This window comes from Columba livia, chromosome 10, assembly GCF_036013475.1.
Source record: "Columba livia isolate bColLiv1 breed racing homer chromosome 10, bColLiv1.pat.W.v2, whole genome shotgun sequence".
Taxonomy (NCBI): Eukaryota; Metazoa; Chordata; class Aves; order Columbiformes; family Columbidae; genus Columba; species Columba livia.
Window position 1 is genome coordinate 18,178,421 of NC_088611.1, and position 19,574 is coordinate 18,197,994.

General features: G+C 59.9%; 3 protein-coding genes across 7 annotated transcripts; 2 read left to right on the plus strand and 1 right to left on the minus strand.

The window, feature by feature from the left end:
* Positions 1-254: 254 nt before the first annotated feature.
* Positions 255-10,372, minus strand: CCDC71 (coiled-coil domain containing 71). 3 transcript variants are annotated; one of them, XM_065074700.1, is made up of 2 exons: positions 10,238-10,372; positions 255-7,856 (listed from the first exon to the last, which is right to left on the minus strand). In XM_065074700.1, exon 2 carries the CDS (start codon positions 7,793-7,795, stop codon positions 6,608-6,610), a length of 1,188 nt encoding a protein of 395 aa, XP_064930772.1. In that variant the 5' UTR covers positions 7,796-7,856; positions 10,238-10,372; the 3' UTR covers positions 255-6,607. The 3 variants fall into 3 exon arrangements, with proteins under 3 accessions (XP_064930772.1, XP_021150349.1, XP_064930773.1); XM_021294674.2 differs by lacking the exon at positions 10,238-10,372 and adding an exon at positions 9,033-9,944; XM_065074701.1 differs by lacking the exon at positions 10,238-10,372 and adding an exon at positions 8,728-9,944.
* On the plus strand, positions 9,809-14,645 carry LOC102097411 (collagen alpha-1(I) chain-like). Its single transcript, XM_065074810.1, has 5 exons — positions 9,809-10,754; positions 10,825-11,210; positions 11,767-11,927; positions 12,307-12,439; positions 14,002-14,645. The coding sequence occupies exons 1-5, from the start codon at positions 9,809-9,811 to the stop codon at positions 14,203-14,205; spliced, it is 1,830 nt and encodes a 609-aa protein (XP_064930882.1). The 3' UTR covers positions 14,206-14,645.
* A 354-nt stretch (positions 14,646-14,999) lies between these two features.
* Positions 15,000-19,527, plus strand: KLHDC8B (kelch domain containing 8B). Of its 3 annotated transcripts, none has more exons than XM_065074712.1 (6): positions 15,000-15,146; positions 15,789-16,258; positions 17,112-17,276; positions 17,493-17,717; positions 17,966-18,079; positions 18,885-19,527. In XM_065074712.1, the coding sequence occupies exons 2-6, from the start codon at positions 15,886-15,888 to the stop codon at positions 19,079-19,081; spliced, it is 1,074 nt and encodes a 357-aa protein (XP_064930784.1). In that variant the 5' UTR covers positions 15,000-15,146; positions 15,789-15,885; the 3' UTR covers positions 19,082-19,527. The 3 variants fall into 3 exon arrangements, with proteins under 3 accessions (XP_064930784.1, XP_064930786.1, XP_064930785.1); XM_065074714.1 differs by having other exon boundaries at positions 15,001-15,146; positions 17,966-18,067; XM_065074713.1 differs by having other exon boundaries at positions 15,104-15,249.
* Positions 19,528-19,574: the final 47 nt, after the last annotated feature.

The following is a 19,574-nucleotide window of genomic DNA, read 5'->3' on the forward strand; positions in this document are numbered from 1 at the left end:
TAACCTGGAATGCAGATTAACACCAGTTCACACCAGTTTAGCACCAGTGGGACTCGTCTGGAGCATTTCCCATCCCAAGCCAGGCATTCTTTAATGGGGTAACCCCAAACCTCACTGGGGGCACTGGGGAAGTGGTCTCCAGCTGAGCGTGCCCCAAGCAGCGGCTGGGCACATGAGTAATGCTGTCCCACGGAGCTCACACGGCGCCGGGAGGTGCCGTCTGGCAGGACCCAAAGAAAAGCTGGACACACTGGGCAGTTCTGAGCACCATTTTACTGAAGGGCTGGACACCTGCTAGGACTTCATAACAAAAAGTTCACTTCATGTAAGAAAAAAGACAGTCTGTTTTTTGTCCGATTCCCTTCAGAGAGCAGAGTAATTCTAACACTGTCTTTTCACTAAACAATGCCATTCCAAAATATACAACACTGAGTGTGGAGCAGCCCAGCCTCATATTAAACATTAAATATTAATAGAGCTTCGGAAACATTCTACACAAACAAATCAAACAGTAAAAAGTTCACTCAAGAACAAGATGGTCAGTTGTTGTAAATTCACCATACAAAAGTTTGTTACTCGCCCTCCTGTGGGCTGCGGTCGCTGCTCCCCACATCGCTCGGGATCCCCGAACACCAGGGTACGCCTGCGGCTGAGCTGGCAGCACCAGTCCCAGCCGGAGCAGGTCGGTCATGCTGCGGTGTGAGGACAGCTCTTAGAAACAATGGTTGGCAGAGACGAGTGCAAGGGGCTGGGCTGTGCCCACCCAGAGCCCCCGTGTCGCCCAGAGCAGCTGCTGTGCCGCACCAGGAACCGGGAGGGATCAGTGTCGCATACTGCACCTTCCCACCAACACTGTCCCGTCCCAGGGCTGGGCAGAGTGGCGGGGCAGGGGAGGTATTTCTGGGGTGGCTTTGCAGCACCTTCTCTTTTACAACAGCACCACACGCCTGACTGCAACTATGGGAATCCCCGGACTCTCATAGGGGTTGTCTGTAGCAACAGGAGCGGAAAGGGCTAATTAAGACAAGAAGGAGAAAGTCCCAGACAATAATAAGGCCTTGAAGGGACTCCCTGGGGCAAGGCCTAATCATCCCCGCAGGGGAAGGTATTTTGGATGCTCAGGGAGGAAGCGCTATGCCCCTGACAGGGGTACCAGCCAGCACACACAGGGGGCTCTGAGGACCATGGAGCGGCTGACCTGCCCCACGGCCACTGAGCAGGGCCAGTGTGTGTGACTGATGGATGGATACCGAGGGTTAGGAGGGGCACCTGCTCCAAAAGGGCCCCCACTTGCCCGTGCCCCCAGCCGGCTGCACCAGCACCTGCATAGCACTGCTGGACAGGGCAGGACGGGCTGGGACAGCGGGCAGGGACAGAGCCAGGCAGTGCCACGGGACAGCACTGACCTGGCTCCTCTCTTGGCAGATCTCTTGCAGCCGGAGCAGAAGCTGGCTGGCCAGGTGCCACTGGCATCTTTGGTTTCCTCTAATCTCAGCTTCTCACTTTTTTACCAGACCTCCTTGGTTTTCCTAAGCAAACGGAGCAGTCTGACCTCAGCAGCAGGGCTTTGGAGGCAGCAGCTGGCCTGTGAGTGCTAGCACAGTCACACCTACTAACAGGGTTCACTCGACACTGGGGGTGAGGCTCCAGGGCTGGCTCTCCTGCTTTCTGGGACAAGGTCTCTGCTCCACCAGCCAGTGAAGCACCCGGCACTTTTCTACCAGCATCCAGCTCCAGGCAGGAGCAAGCTGTGAAAGGAAACCTGAGCATGGTGCACTCTAGCATAGAGCCCCGAACAGGGAGCAACCTGCCCTGGAACCTCTCCACGGGTGGTGCCAGCCCACCCGGCTCACAAAGCCAAGGGCTGCAGCACCGTCAAGAAGGTCCGAGGTAACCCAGAACAGTCCTCCTTTCCTCAGCTCCCAAGCACCATCCCTATCTGACCATAGCAGCCAACAGGCCAGAGCAGCTCTGGAGACCAACACAGAAACCGTCACTCCCACACAAACCAACCAACCTGCCTGAGTGGGAGCTGCTCCGCGCAGCTCAGCACCAACTCTTCCAACCACAGCGAATCAAGGATCCTCCCACCAAAACCTGCCCTCCTGCCCGGGAAGCTGTCCAGCTCGCGTCATCCTGTCCAGCTGCAGCTGAGAGACAAACCCGCTCTCTGTCCCCATGTGTCCCTTGTGCCATGGCCAAAGGCCCAGCTCCCACGCAGGGCAGGGAACACGGACCCAGGGCAGGGAGCAGCTGGAGTGGCTGCACCCCACCACATGCTGGCAAGGTCTGGCCTTGAACACAGCACAAATCACAACTGAAACTGCCCAAATTCTGTCCTCAAGCCCAAAAAACCCAAACCGCCCAGCCCCTCTTGCCACAGCTGGAGCAGGGGGATTCCCACCAGCTCCGCCAGTGGGGAAGTGCTGCTGGTGTGCGAAAGGGGCCTGGGGAACACGGAGCAGGACAGGGGCAGCTTCAGTTCAGGTCTGAAAATGATCCAGCCAAGTAAGCGCTCACAATGCTCACAGAGCACACACCTCCTCCCCACGCTGAAATACCACCAGTGGGCTACAAAACAGGAGTAACAAAATAATCCCTTCTTATTTTGCAGAAAGGTGCTTACAAAGTTCTGTACAAGGATCACTACGGCAGCAGGTTCTGTGGGGATGGGGAAAACCATCTGGAAGCAGCAGCATCATGCTCCATGGCTTGCAGGGAAGAGGCTGAGGAGAAATTTCTCCAACTGAAAGCAGTGGCAGAAGGTGAAATATGATCACAGTGGACATGAGCTTCAAAACATTTCTACCAATTAACAATGTGATTCCAACTGGCATCTGATGTCAGCTTGCCCTTCGGCTGCCTGCTGGCCAAGCTGCTCTCCCCACGGACCTCACTGATGGACATCTGAGGCATGCAGGAAGCTCGAGGACCTTGTCTGGTGGAGGCGAAGCATAAACTCTCGCTTCTTGGCAGCTGAATAAAAGGAGAAATGATTTCCACAAACTCAGTCGGAAGAACAGCCCTTTGACCGCTGGCTGAATCATTTCTCAAAGTGACAGTGGCACAAATCCACGCAGTAAAAGAATTCCTAAGAGAGTCCCCAAAGCTCTCAGCTGCCATGGTGCCCAGGAACAGCGTAGGCCAGGTGAGGCACTTGGATGAATTCAAAGTGACTAACACAGAAACAGGTCTAAACAACCTGCATACAGCACACTCAGCAGAGACCACGGCCCTCCAGGCGAGGCATTTCTATGTGCCCTGCCAGTTACTGCTGCGCAGGTCCCCAGCAGGCAAGCGGTTCTCTGCTGTCCCAGAATAAACAGGGTGGAAGGGACCTCTGGAGGGAGAGTTCTGATTAGATCAGGTCTTAGGTCTGGTTTGATCAAACCCTTCACCTTCCCGAAACACCAGACAGCAGCGTCCACAGCACAGCCCCTTCTGCAGCCTTCCACACACCAGCATCTAAGGCCCAGGATGCTGGGAGCAGGCTAGACACAAGGAAGAAATTTTTTTACAATGGGGGTGGCAAAACACTGGCCCAGGTTGGCCAGAGAGGTGGTGGATGAACCATCCCTGGAGACATCCCAGGCCAGGCTGGATGGGGATCTGAGCAACCTGAGCTGGTGGTGAAGATGTCCCTGCTCATGGCAGGGGGGGCACTGGGGGAGCTTTGAAGGTTCCCTCAACCCAAACTATCCTGTGACTCTATGATAATCCTTCCAGCCAAATTCCCAAATCACCTGTGAGGGAGAAGAGGAAACATGAGGAGGGCAGAGAATTGACCTCCAGCGCTGCCCAGTCAGAAACGTGCAGAGAAGCTGACAGAGACTGGACTGATGACAGGCAAGTCCCCGAGCACAGAGCCATGGGGTGCTTACTTCCCTGGCAGGAGCCTCAGCGACACAGAAGCATTTGTAATGCTCATCCCTTCCCACGGAGCTAAGGCAGTGTGTTGTGCTGGATGGGCTAAGCAACAGCACAAGCCAAATCTTTGACTGGCAAAGACTCAAGCTGTGAAAGATGAGAGGTGATGGAGATTGGGGAGGCAGGCAGCAGTGCAGCCAGGGAACAAACACACCGCAGAGGTGGGATGTGGCTGCAGGTGCTCGGCTTCCTGCCCAGGCTGGAGGAAACGCAACCTTAACCCGAATTCAGCCATGTTGGCGCACGGTTGTTTGTCCCACTGGAGGCCGGGCACTCAGCTGGGATGTCTGCACTGCACAAAGAGGCTCCAGAGAGCTCTCGGTGCCCTTATAAGGGGCTGGGAAGAGGGGAAGCTGCTGAGCGGCCTGTCAGACAGCCATACCGCAGGCAGGAGTTCAGAGCCCTGCTCAGGAAACAGCCAAAAAGAGAAACTTCAGTGCAAGACTTCAAGACCTGGCATTTGAGAGCGTGGGAATGAGAAAGGTCTGAAGGAGTGGGAACAAAAGGTACAAAGCAATTTTTGGCCAGTTAACAGTGACAGAGGATCCCTGTTTGTCCAGCATCATGTCAGGACAGGGAACTCTCTGCCAGAGCATTTTAAAACACAGAAGCAGAAGAAAATATTTCCTCCTCCTCTGCAGCCAACCAGCGGCATTCACAGGTCAGTCTCAAACACTGCAAGTTATGATCTCTGACAGCAACTCAGACATGCACAGAAAAGCCACGCAGGATTCCAGTGTGTGTTTCAGAGCCTCCAATCATCCCCCGAGAGAGAGAACCTCCACTGTGTTCTACTTGGGTGAGGGGGTAGAGCTCTGGCTGAGCCCTGGGATGCCCAACTTCCCCACCTTCTCACTCTCCTTTCCGTGCCAGTTTTCCTCTCTGAGCAGGGGATCAGATGCTGAGCCCCGTTCCAAAGTGCTGAAATCCAGCCAGGTGCTATGGAGGGGCTGAAACATAAGGAGCTGGGGCTGCCCAGGGGAGATCATCCCTTCAGCCAATGTCCACAGAGATTACTGGGTCAGACAACTGGTATTTTGAGCTGGTGAGAGAACAAGTGGTTTACCGGCCCACTGCTGCAGAGATCTGAACGTCCGGCAGCACAGAGCCATGGCTGCACCTGGCTGGACACTGCTCCCTCTCCCCGAGCCACCAAGTTCTGCTTTTGCAGTACCCCAAGGGCAATGATCGTCCCTCGTGGATGACAGCTGCAGCACTGACCACTCCAACATGGTGTTTCCCCTGGAGCTTGCAAATCGCTCCCTGCAGAGAGCAGTGCAACCTCCACCAGTGCACAGCCTGTGCTCCCACCTGGTAGTGTGTCCCCAGTGCAGGAAAGTCAGCACAGCTGCCCGCAGCGGCTCTGCAGTGACTTCTGGGGACAGGATAGCCTGTGCTCTGGGAGCTTTGACACCCGCCACACACCTCCTCACAACATCCCGGACAGCACAGCAGAGCTGTCACCCATCATAACACAGTGCCCACCTCCCCTCCTTCTGCTTCACCCCCACAAACTGACAGAAAGAAACTCTCTATGCATAAGTGCTGGCATAAATCCTCTCCACCTTTCCACTTTTCTGCTTTAACTCAGGCTCAAATACCCCACTGCGCTCTGGGACTGGCAAGATGTAACCAATACATTCAAACACAGCCTGTATCTTCTATCAACACCTCAAACCTACTCCTGAAACATCCAGCAACAGCAACGCAGTTACAGGGTGGGCAGGATGGCTCATGCAATTCTTATTAACAACTCTCAGCCCTTTGGCTCTACCAGTCACAGTTCACGTTCTACGTTTGCACCTGGGGCACAGGAGAGCGGAGCAACGCTGGGTGCTGAGGAGGAATCGCTCTTTGGAAGCAAACTCCTACCAGTTCAGAGCTTTTGCTCTCAATGAACAGAGGAGGCACCTAGAGACATCAGGCAGACTTGCAGGAAACGGCCCCATAACACTCCCCCGCTCCAACCCGGAGGTAATACCAAAAGTATGATCAAAACTATCGTCAACCAGCTGGTAATTCTCCAAATGACTTGGCATTTCTGGAGACGAACAAGTGGCTCTAACTCTGAGCTGCTCGAGAGAGCCCAGAACAGACTGTCACAACACTGAATCACAAGGAAATCCTGGCACCTTTCAACAAAAGACCGGTTGAAGGAGAGGCGGAAAAAAAGCTATTGAACCCAATCCCAGAGGGAGGGAGGAATTCTGTCTTTCCACAGTTCCTGGGCCATATGCACATATATGGATATATAGATTTATAGATAATAAAGTTATAAAATTTGATCAAAATAAAACCAGTAAACGTACAGCTTGGAAAAAGAGCAATATCACAGTGCATCAATGTCATGAGCAAGTCCCGTGTTCTCCCCCTGCACACAAGAGCGCAGATGGCCACGTTCAGAAAAGCACCCACGGGAAGCGAGCCCCCCGACCTCCTCGGCTCCCCGCGGGCAGAGTCCCCACCCCGCGTTCCTGAAGGGGGGTTGTATTTCTGCAGTGGGTCCTGCGTAGCAGCGGCAGGAGCAGCGTGAGAGCAGGCTGCTCCGTCTGCGGGTTAGTTGACATATTGTCACCAGGCACCAGAGGTCCAGAGTTGCTCTTAAAACTTACGCGCACGCTGGTGCCGGGCTTGTGTTTATTTACTTACAAATTAAAAAAAAGTGACGAAGTGAAGAAAGTCAGGGGACGCTGTGAGAGTGGGACAAGGGCTGAATTCGGATCACAGGAGACAGGTTGACCCTAAGAATCTTCTGCGCTCTCCTCCTTACTTCATCATCAGAGGAAGAGTTGCCCACCTTGATGGCCCAGAATTTCAGCAGGTTCAAATTGCTCTGAGCCCGTCCAGATTTGTTCTGGACAGGAACGGTATTTGCTTTCTTCCTCTGCGGTGCTTCTTTTGCCTCCGTAGCTCTTCTCTTCTTCTCCCCAGTGCTCTCCCGGTAAGTGCTGCTGTCTTTCCGCTTTGTTTTCCCCACCAGAGCTTCCTTATTTTTGATTTTCAAGGCCTTGGACTGCGGTGCTGCAGTGCAGCCCTGGGAGGAGGTGCCTGTGATTCTCCCGTTGAGGACTCCCGAGGCTTTGCAAGCGTTGCTCTCCTTCAGGACACCACCCTTTGGCACCTTCAGAAGATTTAAAGCAAGGGTGGCAGAATCTGGTGCTTTCTTTATCAAATGTTTGTACCCCTTACCTTCTGTTATTTTAGTGGTCTTGCCTGAAGAAAACTGCCTCGGCGGACTTGAAGCCTTGAGGAGTTTAAGGTCGGAGGGCGAGATCCCAAGACCCCCTCGCGTGTACTTGGACTCCAAGCAGGACACAGTCGTTTTCAGCGGCACCAGAGCTTCCAGAACCACCGACAGTCTCATGGCTGGATACACGTCGGGATACATACTCGAGGGGAAACCCACCGCCGCAGCCTTGGACGTGCGGGATCTCGTCTGCTTCAAGGAGCTCAGCAGGAGATTTTTGGAAGCCCCTTTAGAGACAGGCTGAGCAGAGACTTTCGAAGAGTTCAAGGAAACACCGGCCGGTGGAGTGGACACCTTTGCCACGGCTGCGGCGGTTCTCAGCGGGCTCCCGGCAGTCTCGTTGGTGCAGCTGTTAGGGGCACTCTCTTTTGTTTGATCAGGGGTGTTTGCCGTGCACGAGTTGTACCCATACACATCCTTACTCCTCAGGATCGTGGGCTGGTAGCCCTCCTCCTTCAGGCTTTGAATGAAGGCCACCAGCTGAGTCTCTGTGTCCGAAAGGTCCTTGGACATGGGGTTGAAGACTCGGAGGGCTTCCTCCAGCACCTTCTGTCCCGCAGAGGAAATTCTCGACCAGGAATGGACAGCTTTTTCTTCCGCATTGTTCACTGCAATATTCATGGCATTAGGCAAGTGGGTGCTTCAGAAAGGTCCAAACTACTGGAAAAACAACCCTTGACACCTCAAAAGGAGAGAGAAGATAGTTAGTTTTACAGCAACTGAAATCATTTTGTGTTGTTAAGCAGGGACCTGAAACTGTTAAGCCCAGGTGTGGCTACTCATAAACACTGGGTCAGATTCTGGGCACAACGTACGTCAGAGGCATCATCAAGAAAATCCCATCACTGATTTATCTCTGAAACAAAACCACATCTCTCCCAGAAATATCCTCAAAACCTAAACAAAGATTTTGGGCAATCCCATCCAACCCATCCCAAGATGAAGGGCTCCAGTGGCAAACTCAGTAAAATCTGCAGCTCATTTACAGTTTAAGCTTAACACACCCCAGCTTTGGGTAGCCAGGTTTTATTTTTCCCTGGGTAAAGCAGCCGTTCCTCAAACCTTCTCCCTGCATGTGCAGAGACCACCACAATCCAGCCAACTTAACACTAAGCAGCCTGAGCACCTACAGCCCCGTCACGTTCAATCTTCCAACGTCCTAATTGATTCTGCTCAAAAATTGACCGAGTCCCAGTCAAAGCTGCAGCGTCTTGCTGAGGAGCTGATGGCAAGAGCCAGAGGCTATTTCAGCTGCACTGATGCTGAACGCCGTGGCAACACTGCTCCTCGCTGTCCTCTTGCTCCAACAACTCACTGTCAGAGCAAACTGCTGTCAAGCCAGGGCACTTGCTGCCGAGCAAGAAGGAAGCAGGAAATTCAAGCAGGGTGGCAGGAAGGAAACACACGTCTCCAGGACCAAGGGTACAACGACCTGACGGACAACATTGGGATCACACCCAGGACACTACGCAACTGTCTGACAAAAGCACTACTTATTGCTTTAAATTAAAAATAGGTACTGAAAAGCAGCCAGGCAGGACTTTGTGATGCACCTGAGAGAGCTCCAATCCCATCACGCTGAGCTGGTGGCCTCGCCAGCTCCACAGCTGGATGCTGCGCTGAGAAGTTATAAAATCTTTAGCTTCACTGATACCTCTCTCAAAATAATAAGGAGGATTCAGAGAAAATCCTTTAATCTTTTTCAGAGAAATGTAGACGATGTCAGAGACAATGTCAGAGAGAGAAGTGTGCAGGCAAGAAAGCCATGATGGAACAGTTAGTGCCTGAGCAGACACAGCAAGGCAATACTCATGTGCGACATCCCCCAGAACCCCAGGTTCGCCACAACCCCACAGACCAGAAGTGCCGACGCCGACCCGGTGTCTGTGCCACTGGCTGCACCAGCAGGGAAGAGGCACAAGCCAAAAGCAGCCGCAGAAGGAGAAACACAGGTCAGCGGGGGGGTAAGAGCCTCCACATGACAGACTAATCTCAGTCAAGTGTTCTGCAGACGTCACGGCAGAAACGGGATTTGGAGGAGGATAATGCAGTTGTTCTGCGACAGGCACGGGGTCTCCCACGGAGGAGGGGAGGCAGGTGGGGAAGCACTCCGGCAGCGCCGCGGCCAGCGGTGAGACGTGCCACCTTCAAAGTGCACAAGCAGCAGCAGGCACAGCGAAGCCAACCAGGGCGTGAAGCTTAATCCACTCAACAGGCTGAAAAATGGATCAACTTCAGGGTGCAGAATGCCCAGGAACAGCTGGGACACCTCACGGGGTATTCTGGTGTGGAACGGAGAGGCCGTGGCATCTCATCGGGGACAGGACATCCCAATATCGATCCGTTGGGTCTTGTTTTGTGCAGTGCACGTTGTAATAGAAGCGAAAGCCGGCTGCAAACAGGCAGGCCCCAGAGAGCCTGTGCACCCCACAGCGAGCTTCCTCACGGGACACACTCCTGGGGGACGCGCTGGGACCCGCAGCGCTCCTGGCACAGGCCACTGGTTGGCAGGACGCTCCCGCAGCGCCTGGGTGATGCCAGCGTGGGCTCGGAGGCTCAGAACGGGCTCTGCAGGGCTCCTCCGGGCACACCGGCGGGCCGGGGCCGGGACATGGGGCTGGGGGGGCCTGCGGGATGGAGCCGGGTGGGGAGGCCCAGGGAGGGCTCGGCGGGGGCAGCCCCGGCTCGGCCTCTCCCGACCCACCCTCGGGGCAGAGGACGCGCCTTCCCGAGCGCCCGCTCTCCCCGCACAGTCCCGCCCGGGCCCGGTACGGACGGGCCGGCGGGTTCCCTGGCCGGCTGTCCCCGGCCCAGCGGCCGGAGCGGCCCCGCGGCGGGGAAAGCGGCCCGGGGCCGGTGCGCCCTGCGGGGCTGCGGGAGGTGATTGGTGCAGACAGCGGCTCCGACCCCCCGTCCGGCCCGCGCCGGCTCCCGGGCCCGGGGGGTAACGGGGGGCGGGGCCCGCAGCGCCGTGACTCCGCCTTCGGCGCCCGCCCCGCCGGGCGGCTCGGCAGCGCCCTCGCCCGGCAGCGCGGGGCCCGGACACCGCCGGCCCCAACCTACCGGCCGCCGCCAGACCCGCACCCGCCGCTGCGCCGCGACCGCCGCTCCAACATGGCCGCCCGTGGAGCGCCGGAAGCACCGCCTACTTCCGCTTCCGGCCCCCTTCCGCGGGCCGGGGCCACGCCCCCTTGTCACGGAGCGGGTTCGGCGGCGGCGCCCCGGCCACGCCCCCTGCCCCCGGCCCCGCCGTGTCCATGGCAACGGCGGCCGGGGCGCCGGTGGCCGGCGGTGCCCCGCGGCGCATGCCCGGGCAGGCAGGGGGCTCCGGGCGGAAGTGGCGCTGAGCGGAAGCGACGCCGTTTCCAGGTAACGGCGGCGCGGTCGGGGCCGGTTCCGGTGGCGGGGCCGGTTCCGGTGGCGATGAGCGGCGGGTCCGGGCGGCAGCAGCGGCGGCTGGTGCTGCACGTGGACCTGAACAACACGGTGGTGGCGGCGGACGCGGTGTCGGGACAGGGCCCGCGGGCCGCCCTCAACACCTTCCTCAGCACCGTCACCTGGGGCCGCGCCGGGGCCGCCGGTGAGCGCCGGGGCCGGGGGCTGCGGGGCCGGGCGGCGGCGGCGGCGGCTGAGCGGGTTCTCTCTTGCAGGCGAGTGGCAGTGGGTGAGCGACCGGCCGTCCCTGCGGCCGCCCTGCCCCGGCGCCCTCAGCTACTACAGCCGCCACGGCCGGGATCCCGCCTTCACCGACACCGGCCCGGGCCGCCGCTTCAGCGGCCTCCACGCCCGACACCTGCAGCTGCTGGAGTGGCCGGGCCGGTCGCACGACGTCTTCTCGGTGCAGGGGGAAGCCGGCAAGCGCTACCACCTGCTCCTGCCTGCCTTCTTCCGCCTCCTGGACGCCCTGCACCGGGACGCGAGAGCGTTCGCTGTCGTCTTCAGGACCTTCGGCACCGACCTGCCCCGCGCCCTGCAGGCTGTCAGCTGTGCCCTGGCCGGGCAGCACCCCCAGTTCCCCGCCCTGCGGGACGTGCCGGTGAGTGATCCCCGAGCACACGGCAGGCTGCAGAAGGGCGACCTGTGCAGAGCTCCCCATGCCGGGCTGCTCTGAAGCCGCCAAGCCGGCTTGCTGTTAAAAATACTGGCTTCTGCAGAGAGAAAATGCAGCGGCTTCTCGGGGTGAAGCTGTTAGCAAGGGGGAGTACATGTGGGAAAGGTCTGCTTTGGGGTATCCTGGATGGGACAGAGCATCCCTTCTCCCAGAGAGGGGCCGCAGCAGCAGAGCAAGGCTTGCTGGCTCAGAGCCCATCACAGCCGTGCTCTGTCTCTGGCAGCACACTGGGCAGGAACAAGCTTCAGAAGCTCTTTCACTAGTTCTGTGGAGCATTGAAACAGGTTGCAACAGGGGCAGTGTGCAGCCAGGAGCTCATTCCTTTCCGTCCCCAGGGAGGGCATCTTGTTTTCCCTCCAGCGCTGTCTTCCCATGCTGTGGTGGTGGGGAGCCCCACCCGCTGCTTGTTGTCTGTGCCAGTGCACAGAGCAACCTGTCTGCTTTGGAAACCTTTCCTCTCCTGCTTTCTGCGGTCCTGCAGCTCCCGGTGGACCTCACCCCTGGGCAGATACGCTGCAGCAAGCGAGAGGTGGTGCTGACAAGGGGAGCGGAGCGGCTGACCAGCCGGGAAGGTGCAAGGAAGCTTTACGAATACTTCAGCTCTTTGGAGGGAATCAGAGGCTTCCAAGACCACTTTGACTGGTGAGAAACAGGGCACTTAGAAAGTGGATTGAGCTTTTCTCCTGTCCCATGATTCTCTGAGGTCTTTAAGTTGTGGCGGCCCCTGTCACTGCTCCCCATTTTGCCTACGGGAAGCCTGATGAGGCTCTCGCATCTTTCCTCAGGTCCTCATCCTCTGGTATGCCTCCTGGTTTTCTCCCAAGACCCTCTGATTTTTCACCGTGCTGCAAAATGCTTCTCTTTCCCAGGAGGCAGCAATGGGCAGAAGGACAGGACAATCTCCATCCTGCTTCCCTGGCTCGGAGGTTGCCCTGAGCCCGCAGTGCAGCCTGGCCAGCTGTCACTGAGAGCTGTCGCCCTCTCCTGCCCTGACAGTTCCTTTTCACACTTGCTGTTTCAGGTGGGCCAGAAATCAGTTCTCTTCCCGAGGTGGGAAGCCCCTGTGGATCGACCCCCATGATCCCAGCGTTCACCACATCTTCATCGATGACAACATCCGGCTGGACGATGCAGACACCATTGTTCATCCCCAGGTATGCGGTTGAAGGCCCCTCCAGTGCCAGCTGTGCTGGGGGGTGTCCCTGGGTGGGGTCAAACATGTTTTCTTCCCTTTGCATAACTGTGAGAGCACGGGGAGGGTGAGATTGGCTGTCAGCAGAGAACAGCAGGTGCTGGCTGCCTGTGCTCTCTGCCGAGCACCTCTGCTGTGCTGGATGAGTCGGCTCTGCTCCCGGCAGCAGTAGCAGCAGCAGCCAGCCTCGGGGCACAGCCGCAACTCCTCTGTGGCACTGAATCGGAAGGGAAGCGTTTGTGGGGGAGGGCGCTTGGAAAAGAGCATATTTGTGCAGACAGAAATGCACCTGGCAGTTGGGCAACTGTCGATGCTCTAACAAGAGCCACAGATCCACAGGCAAGGCTGAATCCCTGACCGTTTCCATCTGGGAGGAGACAGCACAGCAGAGGGAACCTGTGGCAGCCAGTGAATGATTGGCAGCATTTGCCAATTGACAGCTGAGAAGTGGCAGGGCATGGAGTTCTCATTGAATATTTCCTTCCATACAAGCTCTCTCAGCTCACAGATTTATAGCTGGTGGCAGGAGTTGTCACAGCCTGGAGCAGACCTGTCAGGAACAGGCTTTGGTCTGCGCTCTGCCTGATTCAGGGGAGTTCCTGTGGATGGCTCTGCTGAGAGCCCGAGGCCCCTGCGTGCAGCAGCTGCTGCCTGTGTATCTGCAGCAGCTGGAGCATGGCTCATGCAGCTCCACTTGCTGCAATTCAGCCTCGGGCTGTTTCCCTGATCAAGGGTTTCCTCCTTTCACCATCTGTAGCCAGCATGGCTGGTCAGTTGGGCTGCTCGACTCGTGGCAGGTGTGCAGCCACCCCCAGGGCTGCCCCCACCCTGGGTCAGACAGGCAAGATCACATTCTGGTGGCAGCAGATCTCACTGGGGTCTGGGCGGCAGCTGAGCATCTCACCACCGGGGCTCGTCCCCACTGCCGGGACTTTGCTGTCCTGCAACCAGGATCAGTAGGGTGGACACCAGCTTCCCCTCCTCTTGCGTCAACAGCTCTGCAGGGCTGTCCCAGTGTCAATTACAGTGACAGAGCAGCACTGGAGAGAAACAGATTGCCAGGTGAACTCAGGCTGTGGTAAAGATCAGAAGGTGAAGTCCCTGTTACCTCCTGTGTGACAAGCTGTGGCAGCCAGAGGAAGAGCTGTTGGCAGAGGTTTTCCTGGGGTCGGCTGCTCCACAGAGCCGTTTTCTTTCAGCCACATGGTGTGGCCTGTTCCTTAGAGAAGCCCCAGCCACACGCTGTTTTGGAGCCAAATGTGCTTTCTGGGAGGGAGGGGAAATCTGGAGAAACTTCACCTTCCACTGCTGGAGGGGAGATGGGAGCCCCTGCCCTCTGCCACCAACCCACAGCCGACGTGAAGGCTCCCGGCCGAGGAGGAGGGCAGGGAGCACTGCACGGAGCACTGCAGGGTGCGTGCGCTGCTGCCAGGCTCTGCGCTCGTGCGCTCGTGCTGGGCATGGCCCTGGCACTGCTGCCTGCAGAGGGTGTGAGTACTTCTGCGCGCTGCTCTCTCCCCACAGGTGTTTATGGAGCGGGGCAGCAGGAGCCCCAGGCGCGCTCCCACCTCGGAGCTGTACGACATTTGCCTGGTGCAGACCGACCTGCTGGAGGCCATTGCTGACCAGGACTATTTCCTGCGCTGTGTGAGGAGGTGCGAGGAGAACTACGACCGCTACCTGGCCTGCACGGAGGAGGACACGCTGAGCCAGCAGTGGGATGGATAGCGATGCCACCTCGCAGGGTTGAGGGGCTCTGGATTGGGATACCTCTTGCTTCCTGCTGCATGCAGGCAAAGTCCTGTGCTGGGCTGCTGCTTCGAGCTGTCCCCTCTCCGATGTGTGATGTGCCCACCCAGTCCTGCCAGGAACCTCCATGCCCAAGCACCATGGGAGCTTGTATGACTGGATCCCTGGAGGAAACAGCTTTCCTTTCCTCATTAGTGCTGTGGGGAGCTGGCTGCCTGCCTGGCAGGGCAGGAGCCACACTAGTGTTCACACCTCCCTTCCTGCTCCCGTACCGGTGGCCGATGCAGAGTGGGTGCTGGGGTAAGCGCAGTGTTACCGGCGGCACATCCAGGCACTGATTGCACTGCGGTGTTGTCCTTGGCAGAGCTAGCGATGCCATATCACTTCTGCCTGTTTTTAAAGCAGACCTTTCTAGCTTGTTTCTGGTGTGTGTTTCCTGCCTGCCCTTGGCTCTGCCCATGCTGGTGGCTGGCAAAGGTGACAGTAGTGGGTTCGGACCCGTGAGCACCTTCCTAACGCTGCTGAGACACCGCAGCGTGGTTGTGCTCAGAGTGGGGCTGAGCTCACATCCTGTCCCCGGCAGCCCCACAGGGAAGACGAGCAGAGGCCGCTCTTAGGAGCGGGAGGGTGGCTTGCGAGCCCAGTGCTGGGGTGGCACCAGCAGCGTGCAGCTGGGGAGTGCACAGTGCACGGCCGGGGAACGGGGAGTCTCTCCGGCTCTTCTCCCGTGGCGGGATAACCGGGGTAGGGGCACGGCGGGTCGGCAGCAGCACCGAGGGGCCCCGGGAGGGCCGGGCGGAGGGGAGGGGGGCCCGGCGGGGGGGCCGGGGCGGGCTCGGCGCCGCCCCCACCAGCAGCGGGCGGGCCCGGCGCGGGCGGCGGCGTGAAGCGGCGAGGAGAGCAGCGGAGCGGGCGGAGAGGTGAGCGCGGCCGCGGTCCCTGCCCCGCTCCCGGTAGCGGGGCGGCGCGGGGAGCCCCGGAGCGGCGGTCCGGGGGATGCGGGGGGGAGCCCGGGGAGAGCCGGTGAGTGCGGACGGTGCACCGGGCGGTGCGGGCTGCGGGTGGGAGCCACTGGGAGTGAGGTCGGTGTGCCGGGAGCCTCGGGGAGCAGAAGCCTCCGGGGGATACGGGCCATGCGCTGGGAGGCCCGAGGGGTGCGGGCAGAGAGTCCCGAGGAGCGGGAGTCCCGGTGGGTGCAGGCTGTGCACCGGGAGCCCCAGGAAGCAGGAGCCCGGGTGCAGGAACCTCGGGGAGCAGGGTCCCTGGTAAGCATGGGCAGAGAGCCCTGGGAAGCTGGAGACCTGGTGGGTGCGGGTGGGGAGCCCTGAGGAGCAGGAGCCTGGGTGGGTGCAGGTTGGGAGCCCCAGGGAGGTGGGTACAGGTGGGAACCCCTGGGGTGGTGGGTAAAGGTGGGTGCAGGTGGGGAGCCCCGAGGAGCAGGAGCCCAGGTGGGTGCAGGTGGGGAGCTGCGTGGAACTGTCACACCACCAAGGGGGGCTGGCTCACTGGGGCTGGGGGGAGTGGTGGGTGACTGGGCGCTGACTTGGGTGCTCTCCCCACAGGAGGCGGTGGGCAGAGCTGGGCCAGCACCGAGCCGTGCCGGATGGGTGACACAGCAGGCCCAGGGCCCGGGGACACCTGGGGTGGCTGAGCCGGCCCATGGCGGCAGGCGCGGGTGCCTTTGCATGGGCTGCCTTCCCTGCCATGCCCACGCGGCGTGTGTACTGCAGCGCTGTGCACCGCGACGGGCAGCTCTTCGTGCTGGGCGGCTGTGGGGGCGGTGGGCGAGCCCTGGGTGCCGCCGAGGTGCTCGACATCACAGCCCAGCGCTGGACCACGCTCCCACCGCTGCCCACGCCACGGGCCGGCGCCGCTGCTCTCTCCCTGGGCAAGCAGATCCTGGTGGTGGGTGGCGTGGACGCGACGCAGAGCCCCCTTGCCTCCGTTGAGGTCTACCATGTGGATGAGGGCAAGTGGGAGAAGAAGGCGGCGCTGGCTCAGCCCTCCATGGGCATCTCAGCTGTGCAGAGAGGTGAGGGCTGGTGTGAGGCTTGGCTCCACAGCCTGGAGAAGCAGGGATGCCAGGATCAGGGATGCTCAAGTGGGATTTGAATCCTGCTGCTGCTTGGGATGTAGCACAAGGCTTTCATCCAGCAGCTGAACTTGCCGCTGAATGGCAGGGTCGTGCTCCAGCCCCAGCAGCCCTTTTGCAGCCCAAGGCTGGGTGATGCGGGGCCCCTCTGGGCACAGGAGCCATCCCCAGCTGCCCTGCTTGGGAGCCGTGCTGGGGCAGCCACACACCCTGCTCCAGCCCAGCTCGACGTGCTGTGCATCAAACATGTTGTGATTCTTGTTCAAAGTTTGCTGAGCAGCCCCCGAGCCTTGCACAGCCTGGCAGCCTGCGTGTCAGGAGCTGGGGTTGGTCCTCACATGTGGTGCCCATCTCTGCTCGCTGGCTGGGGATGCTGTGGCACGGCTCCAGGCTGCAGCGGGCTGGGCAGGGCAGAGGGGGCAGCGGGGCAGTGGTGGGAGCGGGCAGAGGTGTTGGCCGTGCCGGGAGCAGGAGCAGGATTTGGCAGCATGACTGAGTTGCCATGGTGTCTCCAGGGAGATGGTACTGCCGAGAATAATTAGAGCCGATGGCCTTGTGCTCCGCTCTGCGCCTGATGGATGGGATGGAGAGGGGGGTGAGAGGGTCTCAGCAGGGTCAGGGCACTGCTGTGCTCAGGCCTGGCTGCATTCATTGTCCCCTGGCCACCCCGGGGTGGCAGCTAGCCATGGGACTCAGCAGCGTCCATGCTGCCTGCCCTGGACGGCATGGGAAGGCTCCCCACCCTGTGACACTGCCCACGGTCACCTCAGCCTCACCACTGCTTCTTTTGCAGATGGGGCCGTCTATGCGCTGGGGGGAATGGGTGCAGACACCTCTCCCCAGGCCCTGGTCCGTGTTTACGAGCCAGCGAAGGACCACTGGCAGCCACTGCCCTCCATGCCCACCCCCTGCTACGGGGCCTCTGTCTTCCTGCAAGGCAACAAGATCTTTGTCTTGGGTAGGTGCTGCTGGGGCAAGCTGAGCATCCCTCCGCGCCCCTGCCCTCTCCTTCTGCTGCCTCCCTGGGCCAGGGAGCGACCTGGTGCACCCCGGGGTGGCTCCATGCTGCCCTCCCACCACAACGCTGCAGCCGACGGGCCCCATCCTGCTTGCTGAGCCCACCAATGGTGCTGGCTTGGGGCACCGACAGCTGCAGCATCTCATCTGTGCACAGGGGGCCGGCAGGGCAAGCTGCCCGTTACCGCCTTTGAGGCCTTCGATCTGGAGACAAGGAGCTGGACGCGCTACCCCAGCATGCCCAGCCGCCGCGCCTTCGCCGCCTGCGCCATGGCTGACGGCATCGTCTTCAGCCTGGGGGGGCTGCAGCAGCCAGGGCCCCACAACTTCTATTCCCGTCCCCACTTTGTCAACACCGTGGAGATGTTTGATCCTGCACAGGGTGAGTGCCATGTCCCTGGGTGGGGCAGGAGCATCCCCGGCAGGTCCCAGATGCCACCCTGAGGCTCGGTGAGGGGTGTCCATGCCCAAGGGACACAGTTCACCCAGGCTCTGACCATCAGCCCCTTACACCCATGGCGAGTCCTGCCCTACGCTCCCTGGCTGGGGAGTTGTTGGCCCAGGGCTGTCCTGACCTCCGTGTGCGGACAGGACTGCTGGTGGGCAATGCTCACATCTTCTCGTCTCCAGGTGCATGGAGCAAGTCGAGCCGTGCCATCCGCATGAGGGAGAAGAGAGCTGACTTTGTGGCTGGTTGTCTGGGAGGAAGAGTGGTGGCCGTGGGTGGCCTCGGTAATGCCAGGGGTAGGACTGTGGCCGTGTTCCTGTCCCCATTCTTTGTGGCACATCAGTGACCTGCGCGGCAGTGGGGAGGTCGGCTATGTGAAACCACAGGAGTTCTGCGACACTGTCTACAGCTGTGTCCCTCCTGTGCCCCCCAAGTGCTGGAGTGGCCCTACTGCCCTGCCCCACAGGCTGTCCCCACCGAGCCACTCGCCCCTTTCACCCCCCGGCCAGGCTTTCCACAGCTCATGTGCAGCACACCAGGCTCGCTCAGCCCTGCTGTGCAGGGCTGCAGCACCACATCCCTTTCCCAGGAGAGCTGGGGAAAGGTCAGTGCTGTCACTCAGCCACACGGATGTGGTGGGGAGGGCTACCCAGAGGGCCGGCGCCATCCGCAGCACCCCCAGCCCTGCAGCGAGAGCTGCCAAACCCCACTGAGATCACCCATGGTGAGCCAGACCTCCTGCTGCAGGGAGGAGGAGGTGATGGGGAAGGCGAGTGGTGCTGGTCAGATCCTTGCAGTGTGGCGTTGTTTCTGAGCCCTGTGGGGTGGAAGCTGCCCTCCTTTATTCTCTGGTGATGGCTTCAGGGGCAAAGCCCACAGTGCAGCATCGGTGCCGGCAGTTCTGCCTGTGGGGACACCGCTAATCCTCCTGTGCCCCAGCTAATTGCATCTGGGATCACAGAGCCTCCACAGCCTGGGGCTCAGGGACTGGCTGCCTCTGGGGGCTCCAGCTGGGGCATCAAAAGCATGCGTAGGGGGAAGGACAGTGCCTGGGGTTTGCAGAGGGCTGCGGGGGGGCTGATGCCAATCTGTCTCCCACAGGGAACCAGTCCTGCCCGCTGGGCTCGGCGGAAGGGTTCAGCCTCTCGCGAAAGAAGTGGGAGCCGCTGCCCCCCATGCCCACCGGCCGCTGCTCCTGCTCCAGCTGCCTGGCGCCCAGCCTGCTCTTCGTCATCGGTGGGGTGGCCCAGGGCCCCAGCGGTGCCGTTGAGGCTCTGTGCGTGCGTGAGGTGCCCTGAGCGGGGCCCCGGGGACCAGCCCCAGCTGAGCACCAAGTGCCTGAAGATGGGGACAGGGTGTGCACAAACCCGTGCGTGGGTGACCCAGCTCCTGGGAGCTGCCGTCCCATAACGCTGGGTGCTGGAGCAGCCGTGGCTTCTCGCCGTGCTTCAGAAACCCCTCTCAGCTCCTGCACCACTGTGACAATGGAGCCCCCGGCAAAATCCTGCCTGTCAGGAGGGCCGCGGCTGGTGGCACAGAGGGACCAGCAGCAACGGGACTGTCACTGGCTGCGCTGCCCCATCCAGCCCGGTCTGTGCCACGGCGTGTCCGTGCCGTGTGTGTAGCAGTGAGTGCTGTGTCGTCGTAGACCCAGTCGATGTCTCATGTAGCACAGAGGTGCCCTGTAGCTCAGTGCCTAGGAGGTGACGTAGCACCTCGAATAAATGAAACACGTGGAATTTTACCGCTGCTGGGAGTTGTGTCATCCCTGGTTATGCTGCTCTGAGCAGG